Genomic DNA, 19723 nt, shown 5'->3' on the forward strand with positions numbered 1-19723 from the left:
GGCAGAATGCCAAGATGACCACAAGAAATAAATAAAAGAGTTGTAGGGAAAACCAGAGAAGATGATAACCAAACACATCGAACAAGTGTGATCACAATGAGCGCGTATGGCTCTCATGGCCCAGGCTTATGGTTAAACTTGGAATGAGCTGCACACAAATATGTGACATGCGTATTCAGGTCATTCAAGATGTTGCTTTTAAATTGTGTAACACTTTTGACATTATGACGCAATTGAATAATCTGATATCTTATATCCCAAGTTTTATTTTTAATATTGGGACACGTAACAGGACGTCTCAAAATGATCTCTACCGGGCAAGCTGAATTGTTTTAGCTATGAACATTATGAATATCATTGCTATTGGTCATATTGTATGTAGTTCAAACTTCTACATACTCGAACATTTAGCTTTTTTGGGATATTTTAAAAATAGGATGTTCTAACATAACACTAATATAACATATAGCACTTTACCAAAAAGTTCAACAAGGCGCTGTACAAAAAGATTATGAAATAATTTACATTTATAAATACAGCACTTACATTACACTTAACTACACATTATTATTAAAATTTAAAATACAGTAATTCATATTAGAATTACACATATATAGTAATTCAAATAACCAATCAAATAGAAAACAAATGTGTTTTAAGCATGAATTTAAACTTGAATTTGTTTATGTTTACGCACTAGATACTTTTAGTGCGCAGTATAATAACATAGGCACTGAGTTGGCAAAGGCTTTGTTCGCATAGGATCTGTAGGTTCTGTTACATACAAGAAGATCAGTATCAGATCTAAGAAGAGTTGTTTCTGAATGAATGACATTTTGCAGACGATTGGTCACTTCCTTAATGTATGTTTTGTAGGTGCGAGTAAGTGTAATTAACTTGTATAGTTCATTAAACTATTAACTCCATTCATTTACTGAGCAGCGAACTCCACTTATTATAATATATGCACCATCACAGAAGAGGAGTTTTAAATGTCCATGTAAACATAAGATATACGCTGTGATTGGTCAACACTATACGGGAAAAGCCCCGGCTACTTAATACAGCTTTTAGAGAATGCTAGCATTCCAGAGAAATACAAAGCGATTGATTAAATAGTTATTATATCTACGTCATTACGGGGATCGGGCGCGTATTTAATTTTTACAACCATAATGGGCCGCGATTAAAGCTAACAGCTAACAGCTAACCCTGAACCATAAGGGTTAGTGTTATTGCGGCACATTTATAGTTGCAAAAAGACATTAAGCGTGCCGGGCGACGTGTTCCGTGATACGCTGTATTGAATTTTAATAGTTGTACATAGGTCGATTATTACTGTATTAGAGAGCTTGCGATTTCCAAACGTACATTTTAAACGCATGCATTTATGCAAAATCACTCTCAGGTGACGTTTGAAACGTACGTACGTTTGGAAATCGCAAGCTCTCTATTATATCTACGTCATTACGGGAACTTCCATTATGGATTGCTATTCGTGTCATAATTAAGTAATTCGACATATCACTATACGTGACAGACTAAACTGTTTGGGTGGTGGGTCTCAATGTGAGGTAGGCAACATTTTATGTGTTACAATTGGAACCTCTTACACCCACCTTTATTTATTAAGTAAGCTAAATACGGTTTAACTGGAACATTGACGACACAGTGATGAGTATATAGTACGTTTAATCAGGTCTTCACTGAAAATACTGATATCCGTTTGGTTTTCGTCTGACTTTCGGTTCCCAAGTAATCATTCGGACTCGGTGTGTGCCTTGAGCTGCTTGGTGAACGGAACCGTAGCTTCAACAAACCCCATACACGTGACGTACACGCAAACGCCCAAAATATGAACATTCCTGTATAAATGCAAGATATGAAAAAAAGAGAAAAAGGAAAAAAGAGGAAAAGAAAGAATGCGTAAAGGTTTGCTTTTCAAACCTCGGGCACTTGTCAAGGTGATATCATCGGTGAAGATGGACTTTAACAAACACCCTAAACACGTGTTCACCCTAAGCACGTGTTTGTGTCTGCCTAACAATGCTTCCTAAGCAAGTATGATAATCATTATTTACTACCCTAAATAAGTATTCACATTGATAAGTAATAAGACCACTTGCAATCAAGTAACAAATTTATTTTCACAAGTATAAACACCTTCAAAGTGTACTTGCTTCATTATTCCGCAAGCTAAGTATAATTTACTTCATATTCGGCCATTAACACCCTAATCACTAGCGGAAAAAATCTAGTCCTGTTTTTATGGGGACATCAAGTCACATCAATTTAGGCTAAGCATCTATAAGAGGTGTCCATTAAGACCAGGGCCCGAAGCTCATGTCGTCTGAAGAGCTAAATCTGAAGCTTATTTTCCCCGGATGTTTACTTAAAGCTTAAAGCCTGTGATATTGGCTCTAAAGCCGTAATGTACAATCTTTTTAAATATGAGTTTGGTTAATATTTTTCGCTTAATGTTTACATATCAAATGTATACACGTGTCTCAACTTACATTTTAATTTGTTGTGTTTGTAGGACATTCGAGCAATTTGACCTGAAATTCCCAATTTAAATAATTTTGGCTTAAAATGACCAGGAAACCTCCCTAAGATTTTGTCACTAATATCATTTTATAATTATTTTTGGCAAAGAAAAACAAAACAAAATATATAATTTAACACGTTTTAATAACATTCAAAAACATTGGTGAAAACTTGCTACAAAACATTCTTCTATAATTCTATATAATTCTATTTAGCCTAAGTGTTGATACAAAATATTTTGCAAGGATATTTTGACAACATTGTGCTGTAAAGTGCAATCTATACTCTCATTAGGTTGCACACTGATAGCTACAATTAGAATTTCAGATGAATTTCAAACACAACGTGACGATGCCCGTGAAAACTCGCTAGGAAATTACTGGACGTGTACTGGTCGTAGCGGACGCGTACAATTACACGCACTTTTAAAATAGCATTCTAGAGAATTTGCGATTTTTACGTGAAATGTGAAACTGTGAAACATTTAACACCAGTCCAAACTATGTCAGTATGCCTTCTAGATGGAGAAATCTATTGTGAATCGTTAATCGGTCAATCGTAGAATTCCCGTACAACGGTCCGTACAACGGTCGTTCCCATTGCGGCTGATAGCAAATTACGACGTTCCAAAATGACAAAAGCAGCAACAAATGTAGCAAAATTTTGGTGCATATTAGTGCTGTGGTACAACTTTTGAATTTGCATCTTCCTTGGGATTTTGTTTCATCGTGTCTTTCATAACAGTCAAGTTAGCTCAATCGATAAGGCGTTCGACTATGGTGCGAGAGGTTGCGGGTTCGAACCCTGGTGGTGGTAAAGTACGCTCTCGTCAAAATTTAGTTGAAAATTCCCCTGGACAAGGAACTTACTGCTAATTGTCTCGTTGTAACCCGTACGAAACTCGGGGAGCTGATCCTGGTTGCGATGGTTATTTGTGGAAAGTCTAGGATGTGCGCTCTTGAAACAGAAACTGCTCTTTTTTTATTTATTTATTGACCGATTTCAACTAATGAGTCAGAGCTAAATAGTGCAGCTATTGGCTGCTGGTCCTAATTCTGACATATCTGTCTTTGTTTGGGATATACACAGGTGAAAATAAATGGTACCTTACTTCTTTTGCGGTCTTAAATGGTACCTTAATTCTTTGCGGTCTATATATATTCATACAACATCAACTGCTTTGATGGATCTAATGCTTAAGATGTAAAATCACTCTTAGAGACCGCATTTAAAATGCAGGTAACTAGTGACTACGGTGGATGAGCTGTGTTAGAAATGACCTTGAGGACTGGAAAGGATCACGGAGAAAGATCCTATCTGGAACTGGCGCTAGTCCTAGGGCTGGACATAATATAAGTAACGTAACGCTTAGTCCGGGATAAAGACCGTATTTACCATGTTTACGTGATGATACCCTTGTCATACAAAGCGCCTCCCGGATTTCAACCTTTCCTGGTATATAATTGAATCTAGTGACACGGGTGTCAAAACACTACTCGTTGTCCAGTAAGTGATGGGGCTCTTACTTATTGGTGCAGTGCAGATTGATTAGTAAGTCAGGTTTTTGACGAGTTTTTAGAAGAACTGAATGAAGTACTTCGTGCGCGAAGCTGTGCTAATAACATTCCCCATGCACGAGTGTTGTAAACAAAGCCCCAAAAGATTAATACACCTATGGAATGATAAAGGAAGCGACAGAGGCACGCAAAACAATGAATGAGTTTATAGTATAGATGAAAAAGGAAGATCGTGATAAAAACAATGAAAAAGGAAACATAAACATTTCGGTAAATATATTCAACTTAGCCCAATAAAGTTTTTAAAATTAAACTTATTAGATAATACCTGAGACATTTTATTTATGATAGTCGAGTATTTCTTTGCTGATTACAGGGGCCTGCAATGCAAACAAGAATAGTCTTTAAAAAGACAATCGTCGCTAAGGCAGTTGTAATGTGAAGCTGAAGTGGAGTAAGAAGCCATGACGGTCGTCACAAAAAATTCTGTTGCAATTTGTGTAACCTTTTCCCTTTTGAAGTTAAAAAAAGGGCAATTCCGTAAATTTCAGGTCTCAATTTTGTATATTGCTTCTTTTATGTCATACTTTTTTGCACGTTTTGCACGTGTCCCTAGTTGAACTATCATACATGGAAGTTTCATTGCATTGCCATTTTTAATTATTGCGGTAGGTTAAAAAATAAATCCTCCGTTATGGACGTGCGAAACGATGATGATATTTCAAGACTTCTAGTGTGACAATTTAATTAAAACTCTTTTAGTTTTGTTGACAAGAGGAACCAACATTGTTGAAATAATCAAAAAACAGATTTCGATTCTTCATCTTTTGGGTGAAATTCAACAATGTTTGTCGTTAGGGACGTTCTTATTTTGGTTCGGACATACCCGAAAATATCCAATTTTGTACGTCCTGCACAGAAAAGTGTGGTAATTATTTTAATACAAAGCACAAGACAACAAGAGTTGCTTTTTGAAAATAATTAAAACTTTTATTTTCCAAACTGACAACTGGCTCTATATAGGCCTATATAACATAATGATTAAAATGGCAGTTTTGGGAGTGAACGTCCGACTTTTGATCAAATTCAGTGAAACTGCAGACTATAACCTTCGATATGACACCATATTTTTTTTAATAAATTTTGACCATTTTGCCATTTGGTTTCATAACTTACGGAATTGCCCTACATTCAAAAATATGCATTAACCTAAAATACCACGAGTAAAGTATCTATTTGTGTAAAAGAATGAAGTCTAATACCAATAAAGGTTAATAATGTAGTCTTGAATTGTGAATACTAAGTACTCTCAATCATCTGGGAATCATACAATGCGAGAATAATTTCAATCTATTCAACCAGATTAATCCAAAACGTACCTTGGAGCAACCAACGTTGCGGTCACTACCACTGACCTTCAGCTTGGTTGTGACGTTATACACCTTGAGTCATTTGGCGAGGTAGAGTTCTGATGGTTCAGAACCATCAGAACCATTATTCTCTCATTGTATGATTCCCAGATGATTGAGAGTATTCACAATTTGATACGAAAGGATTATGGCAAGGATTGCCTTAAACTGACTAGAAACCTTGAGAAAACGCCAAGCCTTAGTCCACCCCAAGGACAAGCAACCCAAAGGCAGGCAGAGTGGACTTGTATATGGTATTCAGTGCGCGGAGAGTTTCAACTGTATTGACACTTACATTCGAGAAACATCTCAACCACTTAAGAAACGGCTAAAGCAACATCAACGCTCTAGTTCGGGCCCTACAGAATCAGCGGTTTACACACACCTAAAAGCCAGCAAACACGAGGTGGACCTCGACCGCTAAGCACGGTGGTACGAACGGGGAGTTAAAGAAGCCATCTGGGTGCGAGCAGAACAACCATCCCTCGACCGTGGTGGAGGACTCTACCTCGCCAAATGACGTCACAGGGTGACGTTGGTTGCTCCAAGGTACGTTTTGGATTAATCTGAATAGATTGCAATTATTTTCTCAATGTAGTCTTGACTTTCTTTTTAAATTGGCTTTCTTTTAAATTACACTTAAGCTTTGCCTTACAGCTTTGTAACTTACCTTGAACTGAATTAAATATAACAAATATGGTCCACAATGCTGTGATGCCAGTGAAACCAAACAGGAATCCCCATATCCACGAGAAACCCATTAACATTGAGACCTGTTGAGTATGAAATATTGAAAAATCGTAGTACAGAATAATAGCTTGAAGAAAAACAAACAAAGATAAAGTTTTTAATGTTTATTGCGTGGCAGTAATTTGTAATTTTGTTCTGCGCATGTGTTTTTTACAAATTAGAAAAGGTACCACTTATGTTCACCCCTGTATATCCTAATGTTTAATACCATGAGGTGTTAGGATAGACCCTCGTATCTAGATCACTGCTAGGGGTAGTGGATTCAAATTGTAGGGTACGCTTTCGATAGCATGGCTAGAGGTCACGAAAGACCACACAGGGGTACAAAAAAATGAAAACGCTTCAATCTTGTTTAAGGTTACACGAAGAAACGTATAAAAAACGTATAAAAGACGTATAAAGTTGTTCTCTAAAACCGCGTTTTCTCAGCAATCAAATATCGCAGTGAGTCAAATGTTTTTTAACATTATTTTTGTGTGTTTATACAAATTTTTAGAATCCGTTTGAAAATCCTTCGTTTAAATCATTTTTACGCACCATGTTCACAAGATCAAAAACACGTTCCATGCAGTTTTTTTTCAAATATTCGCTCCGTATAAAACCACGCCGAGTGATTGTTTTCTCCTTTTTTGTATTGTACAACAAATCGACCAAAGAAATAATGTTGCCATGGGGAAGAACCAAATACAGTACCGATTAAATTTTACTAGCCCGTTTTTGGTAACAATTTTCGAGAATCTTGTACCACAAAACACTGTTATGTTACATTATCGATATCTGGATTGTGGAACGTTAATTTTGATTTCTAACTGCCTACATTATTTCTCAAAAGTAGGGGCCTATGTCGATTCCTTTACCATTTGAATTTCACTCTAAATTTAAGCTACTTTTGCAAAAATCGAGGTTTTTCGCCATCGATACCTCCGACATTTACAGCGGTGATGAGATTGTTTATCATAAGAGCCTGGTATGCACTATTCCATAATAGTCAGTTTGAGATCAATCGATTTCACAGGTCACTCAGTAGCTCAATCGGTTAGCGCGCAGGACTCACGTTCGACTGTTTCACAGACGTTAAAAGACTGTTTAATACTATACTTTTGAGCTGGAAAACTTTGGTACGTGTTCGAGTCCCTATGTGGTCCATTCCATTTATTTTATTTTATTTTTCTCTCACTTTTTTCTTTTTTCTTGTTCGTTTCTTTCTTTCTGACTGCAGCGATTGATTGTTTTTGCCCGGTTTTTTTCATTATATAATTCAGGAATTTTTAGGCTATACTAGTCTAATAGGCGCGGCTGCGCCTATGAATAGGCTATATTTTTACAAATTAGATTAACAAAATATTGGTTGTTGGTTTTGTTACTGTTGTTGTAGTTATTGTTGTAGGCCTATATATTGCATAATCAGGGTATAAATAGGCATACTAGGCCTATTATAGCCTATAGAAGCATTGATTTATTTCACGACAGATATCATCCAGGATAATTTTAAAAATTGAAAATTTAGAAAATCCAAAGGAAAATTGCCGAAAACGGCTGCCCACAATCGCCCCCCCCATCAGCCCATATGGTCCTATCATATCGCCCCTTCCCTATCCCTGCAGCATATAGGATGACTCACGAGCCGCGGTTTGTCCGTGGCCCTAGTTCAGATTGATACACTATATTGTACGCGTGAGTTCATTCTTTTCTGCATGGCTGTTTCCATTATTAACTTACGCCCCTCTGGAATCAAGCCTTGAAAATCAATTGTATTTAACCTTAAAGATATTTCAATTACTCGTCTGATGACAAGGATTGAGAAAATGTATAGTTTGTGCTATCTACAACCTATCGTTATTGAGTTATCCTACAAAACCCCTATTTTAAGACAAAATGACATGTGTTTTTGGTTGTACGGGAGTCGAAATTTCAACTTATTCCGATTTGGGCAAAACTAGTGGCAAATTGTTCATCTTGAAATATGTATCAAGAAACGGTATAGAACTTACCTTCTAAACTGTTTGCGCTTATTATGTGCATTGGAAGTCAAGAGATCAACAGTGCACAACGACATCGCCTGGCTAATAATTATTTGGTGCAGCAGAGACACTAAAATGAATACACGGGATCGATACACGTGAATTGCTATGCACGATTTTGATATCAGACAAAAATCTTCGGATACCGGGTTAGAAAATGATGAATATCTCCCGTAAATGATTTCGTCTCAAGAAACCAGATCTGGTCTCATACACTTGAAAATACGTGTTGAACAGATATGATAGTCGTTAGTTTGCGCTTTGAGAAAAGGCCGTGAGTCTTGAACTCAAAATAATAATAAACCAATATTTCTATAGCGCAATTTGCATCGCATCAGGGTCAGTCCATATGAAATCAAGGAGGCCCCCCACCTGACCCCCTCAGATTTGCTTGATATTTTAGTCATATGTTGTACCTGTAAAAATATTAAAAAACTGCAAATTTGAGGTCTGTAGCTCTTACGGATTTTCTGTGGCAGCCATTTAAAGTTGGAGTAGGGGGGTCTAAATTTGGACTCAAAAGTTGCCCTTTAAATAAATTTCATCTTTGGGACTAAAAAAGGAAAATCTGACCAAAGTTCTTATTTTATATTGCGTTGGTCCTGTATGGACTACAGCGCGCAGGCTATAATCTGCACTCACTACTCCAGTAGAGGCCTATGACCATTGACCGCCTATGACCATTGACCGCAATACAAGCTTACTCACACAGCGAGAAATTAATTACCCCGGCTATTGTCAGTAGCCTTAGTCAGGTCACTTGGCTAATTATATACGTCTCATAAGATCGGAATAAAATGACCTTTCGTGTCTGTGGATTCAACCTACCATGGCGATTTCTACCATGGAGATATCGGGGCGATGACACTGTGCAGTGGTCTATGGCCAATCTCCGTAAGTGAACACACGTATAGTAGATAGGCAAAACTAGTCTTTTCTGGTTCTATTCAGCTACACAAACAATTTGCTACTATCCCCCCCCAAATCGGCAGTAAGTTGAAATTTTTATCCATGTACAACCAAAAACGTGTCATTTAGCCTAAAATGAGGTTTTTGTATCGATATGTCGTAGATAGCACAAACTGTACATTTTTAATCCTTGTTATCAGACGAGTAATTTGATATATCTTTCAACAAGATCGAAGCATTTTCAGTTTTTACCCCTGCGTGACCTTTTGTGACCTCTAGCGAAAACTAGAGTCCACTACCCCCCAGCAGTGATATAGAGGGTTTATACCAACACCTCATGATATCAAACATTGGTAAACATGGGTGTTGAACTCGACCATTTTTCCAAACACCTTGCTCATAGACTAGTAGTACTTGCAGTGCTTTCGGACACCTTCATTTTTCTTGCGGGTTGATGCATTTATATTTGGTTGCATTTTCCAACATTTTAGTGACAATTGTGCAAAAATCGCGGGAAATTTTTTCTCGTGTATATTTATGAATCTTTATAGTGAATATTCACTAATGCACGTTTTGATGATCTCCCGCCTGAGACATTTCTGGACATTTTAAGACACTTTGTCACTGCATAGAATAACCTGATCTTGATGTGTCTAATGCACGAGCCCCGCAGGGGGAGTGCATTAGACACATCAACATCAGTACGCGCGCATTATGTTGTACAATTTTCTCAACTTCCCACAAGTAATACGCAATTATTAACCTATAAATATGATAGTAACTGTAAGCTACGACACTGGGTTCAACTATCAACCACTAAGTGCTCTTTCAACCTCTTACTTAACATCACATCTTTATTTAATAACCCATGGTGACAACGTCCCTTTAAAAAAGGGGTGTGACATGTGAATCGGTAGGGGTGTATGACTTGTTACGTTAACTTCTATGGATATGCATAAGCGATATCGCCTTTTATCTTAAGATGAGTATTGATTTATAATGCATATGTTGAGCATTGCATTTTATTTTCACCCAAATCTTATTTAATGAAATGAAAATTAAATGAATTAGTTTACCAGATATTTAATAAATCTCAGCTTCAACAGACCGTTTAATCTAAATACAGGGAAGCTGAGTAGCAAACTCATACTCGACTTACCTTGATATAAATGGTAAACTCATTTACCGCTCTCTGAACAACAGATACCCGTCTTCTCTCGATCATACTAGTGGCACGTTTTGATGATCTCACGCCTGAGACAGTTCTGGAAAATAATGCAATATTAAATACAAGGGAGGCCATGACAGGAACACCAAATGCAACCAGATTAGATGTCTGTGGTCGTATCCAACACACTTCGTCCGTACCATATGTAAATGACACACTGGTACAACAGGCACCCCGTTTACAATCACAAAAGTGAAATACTAAACTGGGGAATATTATTGAAAGTGGTCCACCCCAGCTGAAAATTGAATACAAAAATAGTTTCTTTCCTTTTCCGCCACCGCCAGGTTGCATCCCAGTTCCTAGAGTACGACTTACATCAAAAGCTAAGGCAGTTGTCCAGAAGAATGAGGCTAACCAAACATAATGAAGTGTAATTGCAAAGAAAGTGCATAGTTCAATAGGTGTATTTTCAATTCTATTGCCACCAATTAAAAGCCCGAATTGAGCTACAAATGAGGCCACAATGAAGTTCATGGTTGCAATACCCGGTACAGTTCTTAGTGCTGACAAGGCACAGTATGTGAGAAAAGTTAACAGTAGGGCAAATAAAGATATTGATGTGCCAATTATGTAGACATAAAACATGACATTTGATAACTGCTTCCAAACTCCATCTCCCATGTCCACACAAACTGAAGCTGTCTTATTATCATGTACTATATATCGATCAGAGGACACAATCTCCCCTGTGCTAATTATGCGTAGATTTTGATTCACTTCATTTATTATATAATTGGATTCAACGACTAACAGAGAAGGACATTTTAAGACCACTTTGCCATTGCATAGAATAACCTGATCTTGAATTAATATTTGCAACTGCATATTAGAATCATCTTGCATCCGATATATAACCTTTGACATTAGGCGTTCAGTCACATACATTTTGTTACCAGACGTCTTACTATCTGTCAGGAATGTATTATTGACTTTCATAAACGACACCACATTAGAATTGAAAGCGTCACCTTGACAATCAAGAGGTGAAAACGATCCACATGGCTGCAAATACTCTATCCAGTGAATTTCTGTCGATACATTTAGTAACGCATACGGTAATTGATCCAATAGATCTCTGGTTACATTATTAAAGCCTTCGGGAACTAAACTTACAACTTCAAATTGCAGTAGCGTTGTTATTCCATCGTCGCACGCTGTCTTGTCTGTGGCTCTTTTACACCTTTGTGACATACCTTTCATGTTGTCTGTGGAGGCCATATCTGTAGGCATAATAGTTTCATGTCTAATTTGATTACGTGTATACATCATGTGTGATGAAAACATATTTATCAACTCAAGAGATGTAGTTGAAGAATTTTTAGCTGTAAAAGAAATTTTAATCAAATACGATGATCGAATTAACTCTAATTGGCCACATGGTGGTGGAATTTTTATGAGATCCTCCTTTGGAAGACATTTTTTTTTCATTTGCGAAAAGTAAAATCCGTCAGTGCAAAGAATGTCATGCGTTGATCTGAAACCAGCTCTTGACGCGTAAGATCGAAAATCAAATGGTATGGCCAGTGCTTCTTCAATTGGTGACGGTGGCATTTTACAAACGCCCTTTCCAAGATCAAGATCCTTTCTCAGGCAAGCGATACAACCTGTAGCTTGTTCATCGTACTCTATGACAACATTACATAGGTCTGCTAAAGGAATACCTTTTAGTAAAGATGGACGTCTAGATAAACTGTTGGCAAAACATCGTCTTGTCATATTTTCATGCAAAGGCTGAAACCAATACGGAATATTTGGGCTATCTATTAATAGATAGGCTAGTTTCCATGGTATCATATTTTCAATCGATACTCCATTACAAGAGGCACAGTACATGTTTCTATAATGCACTCTACGGTCTGTCATATCCGTCACAGGGAGAAAATCTGCAAATTCTGTCTCAATGTCGTGAAAAGAGGCGCCAAAATCTAATACATTGTTAAACGATTCACATCGTTCGCGATGGTCCAGCAGAATTTCTGATTTCCTCGGACACATAGAAACCATATATGCCCCAATGTTCATTGTGTAATTAGTTTCTTCGTAAGTATGGTGATAGGAAGTTACTACACAACCTTGCATCATAGCAAATTCTAATTCAGCATTCACCATATCAAAAGAGTAGTCAGAATTAAAAGAACTATATTCTGCAATCGAATTCGGCGATTGTCCTCCACCATCATCTTCATCTTGATAAGTCATTGATTCTATTAAAGGGGAAGACAAAGATGGTACATGAGATGGTAAAACCTCAGGGGACGTTGTTAACTCTGGATCAGTAGAATCAAGTCCTGAGGCCGATGGCTTAAATGACATGGTTGTCTTTGATCCTGAGCCCAGGTTCTTTGGCGTTGTTGACATTTGACAGGTATCTACATGCTTGAAGTTTAAGCAACAGTCTCCAAAGAGTTCACAGACAGAGTCGCAGTAACAAAGTGGTATCTTCGTGCTCCTGTAGTGCCATGCAGGAGGATTGCAAGAATGATCGCATTGGAGTGGCATGTTGCAGCAGATTGCTGAGGGGGCTTCTTCTGGTGGTATTGGTACCACAACTGTAGAAAAAATAAAATAAATGATTACTCAATTAGAATCAACATATTTTTCACCCGTACAACTGTAATAATCTTTATATCCAGTAAACAAAAAGGAACTTTAATGGACATTAGTAACAATGCTTAAACAAACGCGAAATTACTTGAATAGGGTGTCCCAAAAGTTATGTTCGTGAGAATAATATCCTGTTATCGCATAATATTGCCCAAAGTTTACTTCTTAGTTCGATGTATTGAAACCCTGTAATAAAACAAATATGCAAAGACAAAACAAACGTGCACATTTGTCATTACATTATTGCAAATGATTTCATATTTGACGACATTTATTGATAAGGTTGTCGAAACTTGTTTTTGTATCTTACAATTTTATCAGAAAGACACTTTACTTTTTTAACTTTAGGATAGATATTATTAAATGGTTTATGCGTTTCATTAAAGGAGTTTTTTGTTATTCTAGCATCTTCTTTTTATGATATTATTCAATAGAAATCCACGAGTTATGCATGATTATGTGGATAGACTGCTCCGTATGCCATGCGAATGAATCTGCAAGACATTGTGTGCACATAAACATTATATAGCCAGAACTTTCCGGTGGTATAAAAGTCTTTAATTTTATTAGACAGCCGTTGACGGAGTCTACTGTTTCTTTCCCATTTTTGAGAAAAGTGGGGATGAGGCTGTAGATCACGAAATGCCCCTTTAATAAGATCAATTCATACGCAATTGTTAATGACCAGTATTACCAAATTTTTAACAAACACGTTTCTTCTGGTTATCGTCAGGGGCCCTATGTCTTCCTATATTTTTGTCGTGCGTGCATGGGCGTCAATCCCGGGGCAGGGGGACATGTCCTCTCCACATTTTGGGATGGGGGACACAATATCAAATGCTCCCCCCTCCCCCACGTTTCGGTAAATACTTCATTGGTTTAAGTAGGCTTACTTAGGTGAAAAGCAATATACCTCATGGAACACCGTAAATAAACCTAAGAGAGAGAGCCTCTTATCATTTGATCATCTGATATGGTGGATGTTAATTTTAACCTTTAAAACATCAATGAGAATCATATTTTAATGTGGTCAAAATGGATGGTCGACCTATTGTAGTGAAATGTTATTTATTGCAAAGCTTAATTTATGTTGGTCAAGTATTGCCGAGTCCGAGGTATTGATGAAATTTAAAAATTTATTTGCCATGGCAAACCAGACGAAATGAAAAGGAATATCAAATGACTCAGTCATATGAAAATGGCGGTGTTAAAATGCCTTATATTGAAAAGCATTTAAAGGCTTTTAAAAAAATCTTGGATTAGAGGAATTGCCTCTTGGGAGCAGAAATGGAAGCAGCCAATATACATGATATTTTAACTGACGAAGATATTTTCACGTTCGGTAGATCGCACCGATTAAAAGAGCTTAAAAAATGGAAATCTGGTATAATACAAAATCCTCCATGTCACAGGTTATTTGTGTTTTAAATGATCAGGATTGAGACTACAAATCGGTTGCTAGGCAATATCTCAATTGGAATGATAAGATCGCGGGTTCATTATAAACATACAAAGGGATTACTAGTGATAAATGATCTACTCGATGTTAGGTTTAAACTTTCGATTCATTTTTACAGACATCCATACAAATTTGATAGAATATGATAGTATCAAACATTCAATTAAAGGTTTTAATTTTGAAGAATAAATTAGGGAAGCACATATTATTGTAAGGAACCTGTTAACGCGTCATAAAAATGATAAATTTTTGATATTTTGTTTAAGATTCAATTTAGAACTCCTAAAGATATCTGTGAATGGCAGAGTGAATTAATGTGCAATTTTACGGAAACACATGCGTAGTCTTAATTTCACATTCGCGAATGATGTAAAATTAAGATTTTAAATTGCTCCCATCCTTTCTGCATTGACGGTCTACCAACACTTCCAACTGTAATCGGTGGTACTGGGTTCTACCATCTCTCGACTCTACCCACTGATTGCTCTTTCAAACCTTACACTTCTATCACGTCTTTACCAAACCCACGAAGACAAATCATTCCACATTTTTTTCTGATGGCTGTGCCTCAACAATCCATCTGCAATCCAAACCATGACTCCTGCAGCCTCTTGCATCATCCTTAAGGGCACACAACGTATTGTTGGTCGAAGCAGCCAAAAAAATCGAATTTCATTATTTGTATCAATATATTATTGAAAAATAACACTTTGATATTTTGCAAAAGTTCATTCTACAAATCATATACTTTGAAAACGTGCTTGATTTACTGTTGTTAATGAGTTATGTACGTTTTACAAAAGTATTGTTGTTTCAGCCCTCTTTACAACATAACTCAAGAACCACAGGTCCTACAAAAGTATATATGTGATAGGCCTATTTGAATTTTTCTACATGCTCGCTATGAAATGATCAATGCAATTTTTGCCAAAGCTCACTACCATTCACAAGATGCTGTGAACTACCAAATCGCAACAGTTTAAAATAGTTGCTAACCTTAAATATCCGTGATTTCTACACAGGATGTACCACATGATCTCAATTTCTTATTAAACTGCACTTCCCCGATTAAACCTTTGAATTTAATATATACATGATTTAACGGAATTGCCAATTCTTGTCAGTTCCAGCATCTGGTAAAAACTTATGAACATAAAAATTATACCAATCATTTTGATACAGCCTGTGAGCCTACAGTTTAAAAGTCATAAAACAATATTCAAGATGCGTTTTAAGTAAACCAAACAAACAAATATACAAACACCAAAACAATCAATCAAAAAGAAGATAAATGTTTCGAGCGCAGTTAGTGGCGGTTTCCCTTTGACTTTAAATGGAACTTGAATAGAATAATCAATCGTTAAAACATTTCACAATTATGTAAATCAAATATTATTTGATGCATTAATTTGACGTTGAAAGGCATATTATTTTTCTTTCCAAAAAAGGAACGACGCGTTCCATAAAGTGCTAAATCCATTTAAGAAACCACTCATTCGCCGCATGAATGTCTCAGCTCCAATTTCAAATGGCAAAGTCGTCCATTGCCATTATGTCACCGCAAAGAGATTCCCATATCGCCGTGTAGGTGAAACACCTCCCGCCAAATACGTGCTCAGACTACAACAATTTCGGAGTAACTAAAACTCCGGGGGCACTCGACTTTCCAAATGATGGGGTGTATGTACAATAGTTTAAAACCAAGGGTTGTTTGATGAGAGATTTGAGCCAAAAAAGTGGAGTTGGGTGATAAGACACTCAAAATGAATCAGTGAAACCTTGAAAATTTGGGCCCATAACATTGCACAAATACAATAACAATTAATGTCAAAAAAGGAGTCATTTGGTGAGTGATATATTCAAAATCCTTTCAGAACTATTTGAAGATGGATCATTGCCGTAGTTGCGTAGTCAGGTGTATGGAACCCCCCCCCCCTCTCAGTGACGAACCAACTGAAAGTAATGAATAATTGAATGAATTTACTTGGACAACTATTAAATGGGGTCAAATTAGGTTAATTTTGGACTGAAATTTACTAATATGCATTGTCAGCAGACCCTCTTTTTATTGCAAATCTGCCCAAATTTGGAACAATTTAGTATTTTTATAAAAATTATAGCTTCAAAATGGTAAATATTCGCACTTTTTTTTTATTCGGTTCTTGTCAACCAAGAAAGCCTCTATTGAAGCTTAATTCCATTGGGGTCCATTTGAACACCGGCACGCGTTGGGAACAGTCAGGGGTTAACATCCTACTCTTTTCGGAACTGGTTGCGAGATACATGTACCGGTATGGCTCTCTGCGCACGGGACCGACTACGGGAGTACTTTCATTCACTCAATTCTAAATGAACCATGGGGAGAGCGGAAGTCTGAATTTAATCTACAGAAGTTGCCTAGTAATTTCATTCTTTTTTTTTTCAAGTCAATATCCCAGCAAATCGCCACCGCCGGGAATTGAACTCGGGACCTCATGCACTAAAGGCAAGTACCCTAACCATTGCGCCACGCTATCCCTTATATTTAGCAATATTTTTTCCAGAAAGTAATATTCCACGATCAATGACACCATTTTTTTTATTGTTCCCACACATAATGACCAACATATTCTTGGAGCCCACATTGAATGAACCCTTCATCAAAAATCCCCACCGATAGACCCCTAGTTTCGTACACCGGTAGGTACAGGTTCATCACTTTCATATTCGAGTTGCCCACACAGTTGCGTGTGTTGCTTATCTTCGAGTTTCGAGTCTCGAGTCAAATTTTCGAGTCTCGAGTTTCGAGTTTTATACTTCGAGTTTCGAGTCTTATTTTTCGAGTTTCGAGTCTCATATTTCGAGTTTCGAGTTAAATTTTTCGAGTTTCGAGTCTTATATTTCGAGTTTCGAGTCTCATATTTCGAGTTTCGAGTTAAATTTTTCGAGTTTCGAGTCTTATATTTCGAGTTTCGAGTCTTGTATTTCGAGTTTCGAGTCTTGTATTTCGAGTTTCGAGTCTTATATTTCGAGTTTCGAGTCTCATATTTCGAGTTTTGAGCCTCATATTTCGAGTTTCGAGTCTTATATTTCGAGTTTCGAGTATCGACAGTCAAATTTCGAGTTTCAAGTTTATAATATCGAGTTTCGAGTCTCAAATTTCGAATATCGAGTGTCAAATTTTCAGGTTTTGACTTTATAATATCGAGTTTCCAGTAATACAAAAAAGTATTTAAACAAACAAAACAAGCAATCACAAAACATTCACAGACATACATATTAACACACATATTCACAAAAACGTGCATTTTCACGATAATGAAATTCACAACGGACCCTTTCTAATGGACAAATGACATTCAAAACCCACTCATATTATTTCTTGGTCAAAATACTATAAAATGGGTCAGAAATAACTAATGAAATTCTGCCAGCTAGAGAGTTATAATCGAGACTCGAAATTTAGACCTAATTTCGAGTCTCGTCATTTTAAAGAAAACTGACCTTTTCTAATGGACAAATCACATTTAAAAGCCACTTATAATATTTCTTGGTAAAAATTATTATAAAGTAACCGAGAAATAACTAATTAAATTTGGCCTCCTAGAGAGTTATAATCGAGACTCGAAATTTAGACCCGATTTCGAGTCTCGTCATTTTAAAGAAAACTGACCTTTTCCAATGGACCACTCACATTTAAAAGCCACTCATATATATTTCTTTGTAAAAATTACTATAAAGTAGGCGAGAAATAACTAATTAAATTTGGCCTCCTAGAGAGTTACAATCGAGACTCGAAATTTAGACCCAATTTCGAGTCTCGTCATTTTAAAGAAAACTGACCTTTTCTAATGGACAAATGACATTTAAAAGCCACTAATAATATTTCTTGGTAAAAATTATTATAAAGTAGGAGAGAAATAACTAATTAAATTTGGCCTCCTAGAGAGTTATAATCGAGACTCGAAATTTAGACCCGATTTCGAGTCTCGTCATTTTAAAGAAAACTGACCTTTTCTAATGGACAAATCACATTTAAAAGCCACTCATAATATTTCTTGGTAAAAATTATTATAAAGTAGGCGAGAAATAACTAATTAAATTTGGCCTCCTAGAGAGTTATAATCGAGACTCGAAATTTAGACCCGATTTCGAGTCTCGTCATTTTAAAGAAAACTGACCTTTTCTAATGGACAAATCACATTTAAAAGCCACTCATAATATTTCTTGGTAAAAATTATTATAAAGTAGGCGAAAAATAACTAATTAAATTTGGCCTCCTAGAGAGTTATAATCGAGACTCGAAATTTAGACCCAATTTCGAGTCTCGTCATTTTAAAGAAAACTGACCTTTTCTAATGGACAAATGACATTTAAAAGCCACTCATAATATTTCTTGGTAAAAATTATTATAAAGTAGGCGAGAAATAACTAATTAAATTTGGCCTCCTAGAGAGTTATAATCGAGACTCGAAATTTAGACCCGATTTCGAGTCTCGTCATTTTAAAGAAAACTGACCTTTTCTAATGGACAAATCACATTTAAAAGCCACTCATAATATTTCTTGGTAAAAATTATTATAAAGTAGGCGAGAAATAACTAATTAAATTTGGCCTCCTAGAGAGTTATAATCGAGACTCGAAATTTAGACCCGATTTCGAGTCTCGTCATTTTAAAGAAAACTGACCTTTTCTAATGGACAAATCACATTTAAAAGCCACTCATAATATTTCTTGGTAAAAATTATTATAAAGTAGGCGAGAAATAACTAATTAAATTTTGCATCCTAGAGAGTTATAATCAAGACTCGAAATTTAGACCCAATTTCGATTCTCGTCTTTTTGAAGAAAACTGACCTTTTTAAAGGTCAAATGACATTCAAAACCCACTCATATTATTTCTTGGTCAAAATACTTTAAAATGGGTGAGAAATAGCTCATTAAATTCTGCCTCCTAGAGAGTTATAATCGAGACTCGAAATTTAGACCCAATTTCGAGTCTCGTCATTTAAAAGAAAACTGACCTTTTCTAATGGACAAATCACATTTAAAACCACTCATAATATTTCTTGGTAAAAATTATTATAAAGTAGGCAAAAAATAACTAATTAAATTTGGCCTCCTAGAGAGTTATAATCGAGACTCGAAATTTAGACCCAATTTCGAGTCTCGTCATTTAAAAAGAAAACTGACCTTTTCTAATGGACAAATGACATTTAATTTAAAAGCCACTCATAATATTTCTTGGTAAAAATTATTATAAAGTAGGCGAGAAATAACTAATTAAATTTGGCCTC

The 19723-nt window shown here is 36.3% G+C and overlaps 1 protein-coding gene across 2 annotated transcripts in view; it reads right to left on the bottom strand.

Annotated features, from left to right (window-relative positions):
- Nucleotides 1-219: 219 nt before the first annotated feature.
- Nucleotides 220-19723, bottom strand: part of LOC140152421 (uncharacterized) — a 39195-nt gene continuing 19691 nt past the window's right edge. The window contains exons 2-5 of one of the 2 annotated variants that reach the window (XR_011859017.1): nucleotides 10313-12933; nucleotides 6144-6246; nucleotides 3943-4219; nucleotides 1768-1865 (exon numbers count right to left, since the gene is read on the bottom strand). Coding sequence is in view for 1 of the 2 variants with exons in the window: in XM_072174727.1 (XP_072030828.1) it covers nucleotides 1696-1865; nucleotides 6144-6246; nucleotides 10313-12933 (2894 nt within the window). In the remaining variant the exon portion in view is untranslated. Of the gene's footprint in view, nucleotides 1866-3942; nucleotides 4220-6143; nucleotides 6247-10312; nucleotides 12934-19723 lie in introns of both variants that reach the window. The other variant, XM_072174727.1, reaches the window with a different exon arrangement.

Source organism: Amphiura filiformis, chromosome 5 (assembly GCF_039555335.1).
Source record: "Amphiura filiformis chromosome 5, Afil_fr2py, whole genome shotgun sequence".
Lineage (NCBI taxonomy): Eukaryota > Metazoa > Echinodermata > Ophiuroidea > Amphilepidida > Amphiuridae > Amphiura > Amphiura filiformis.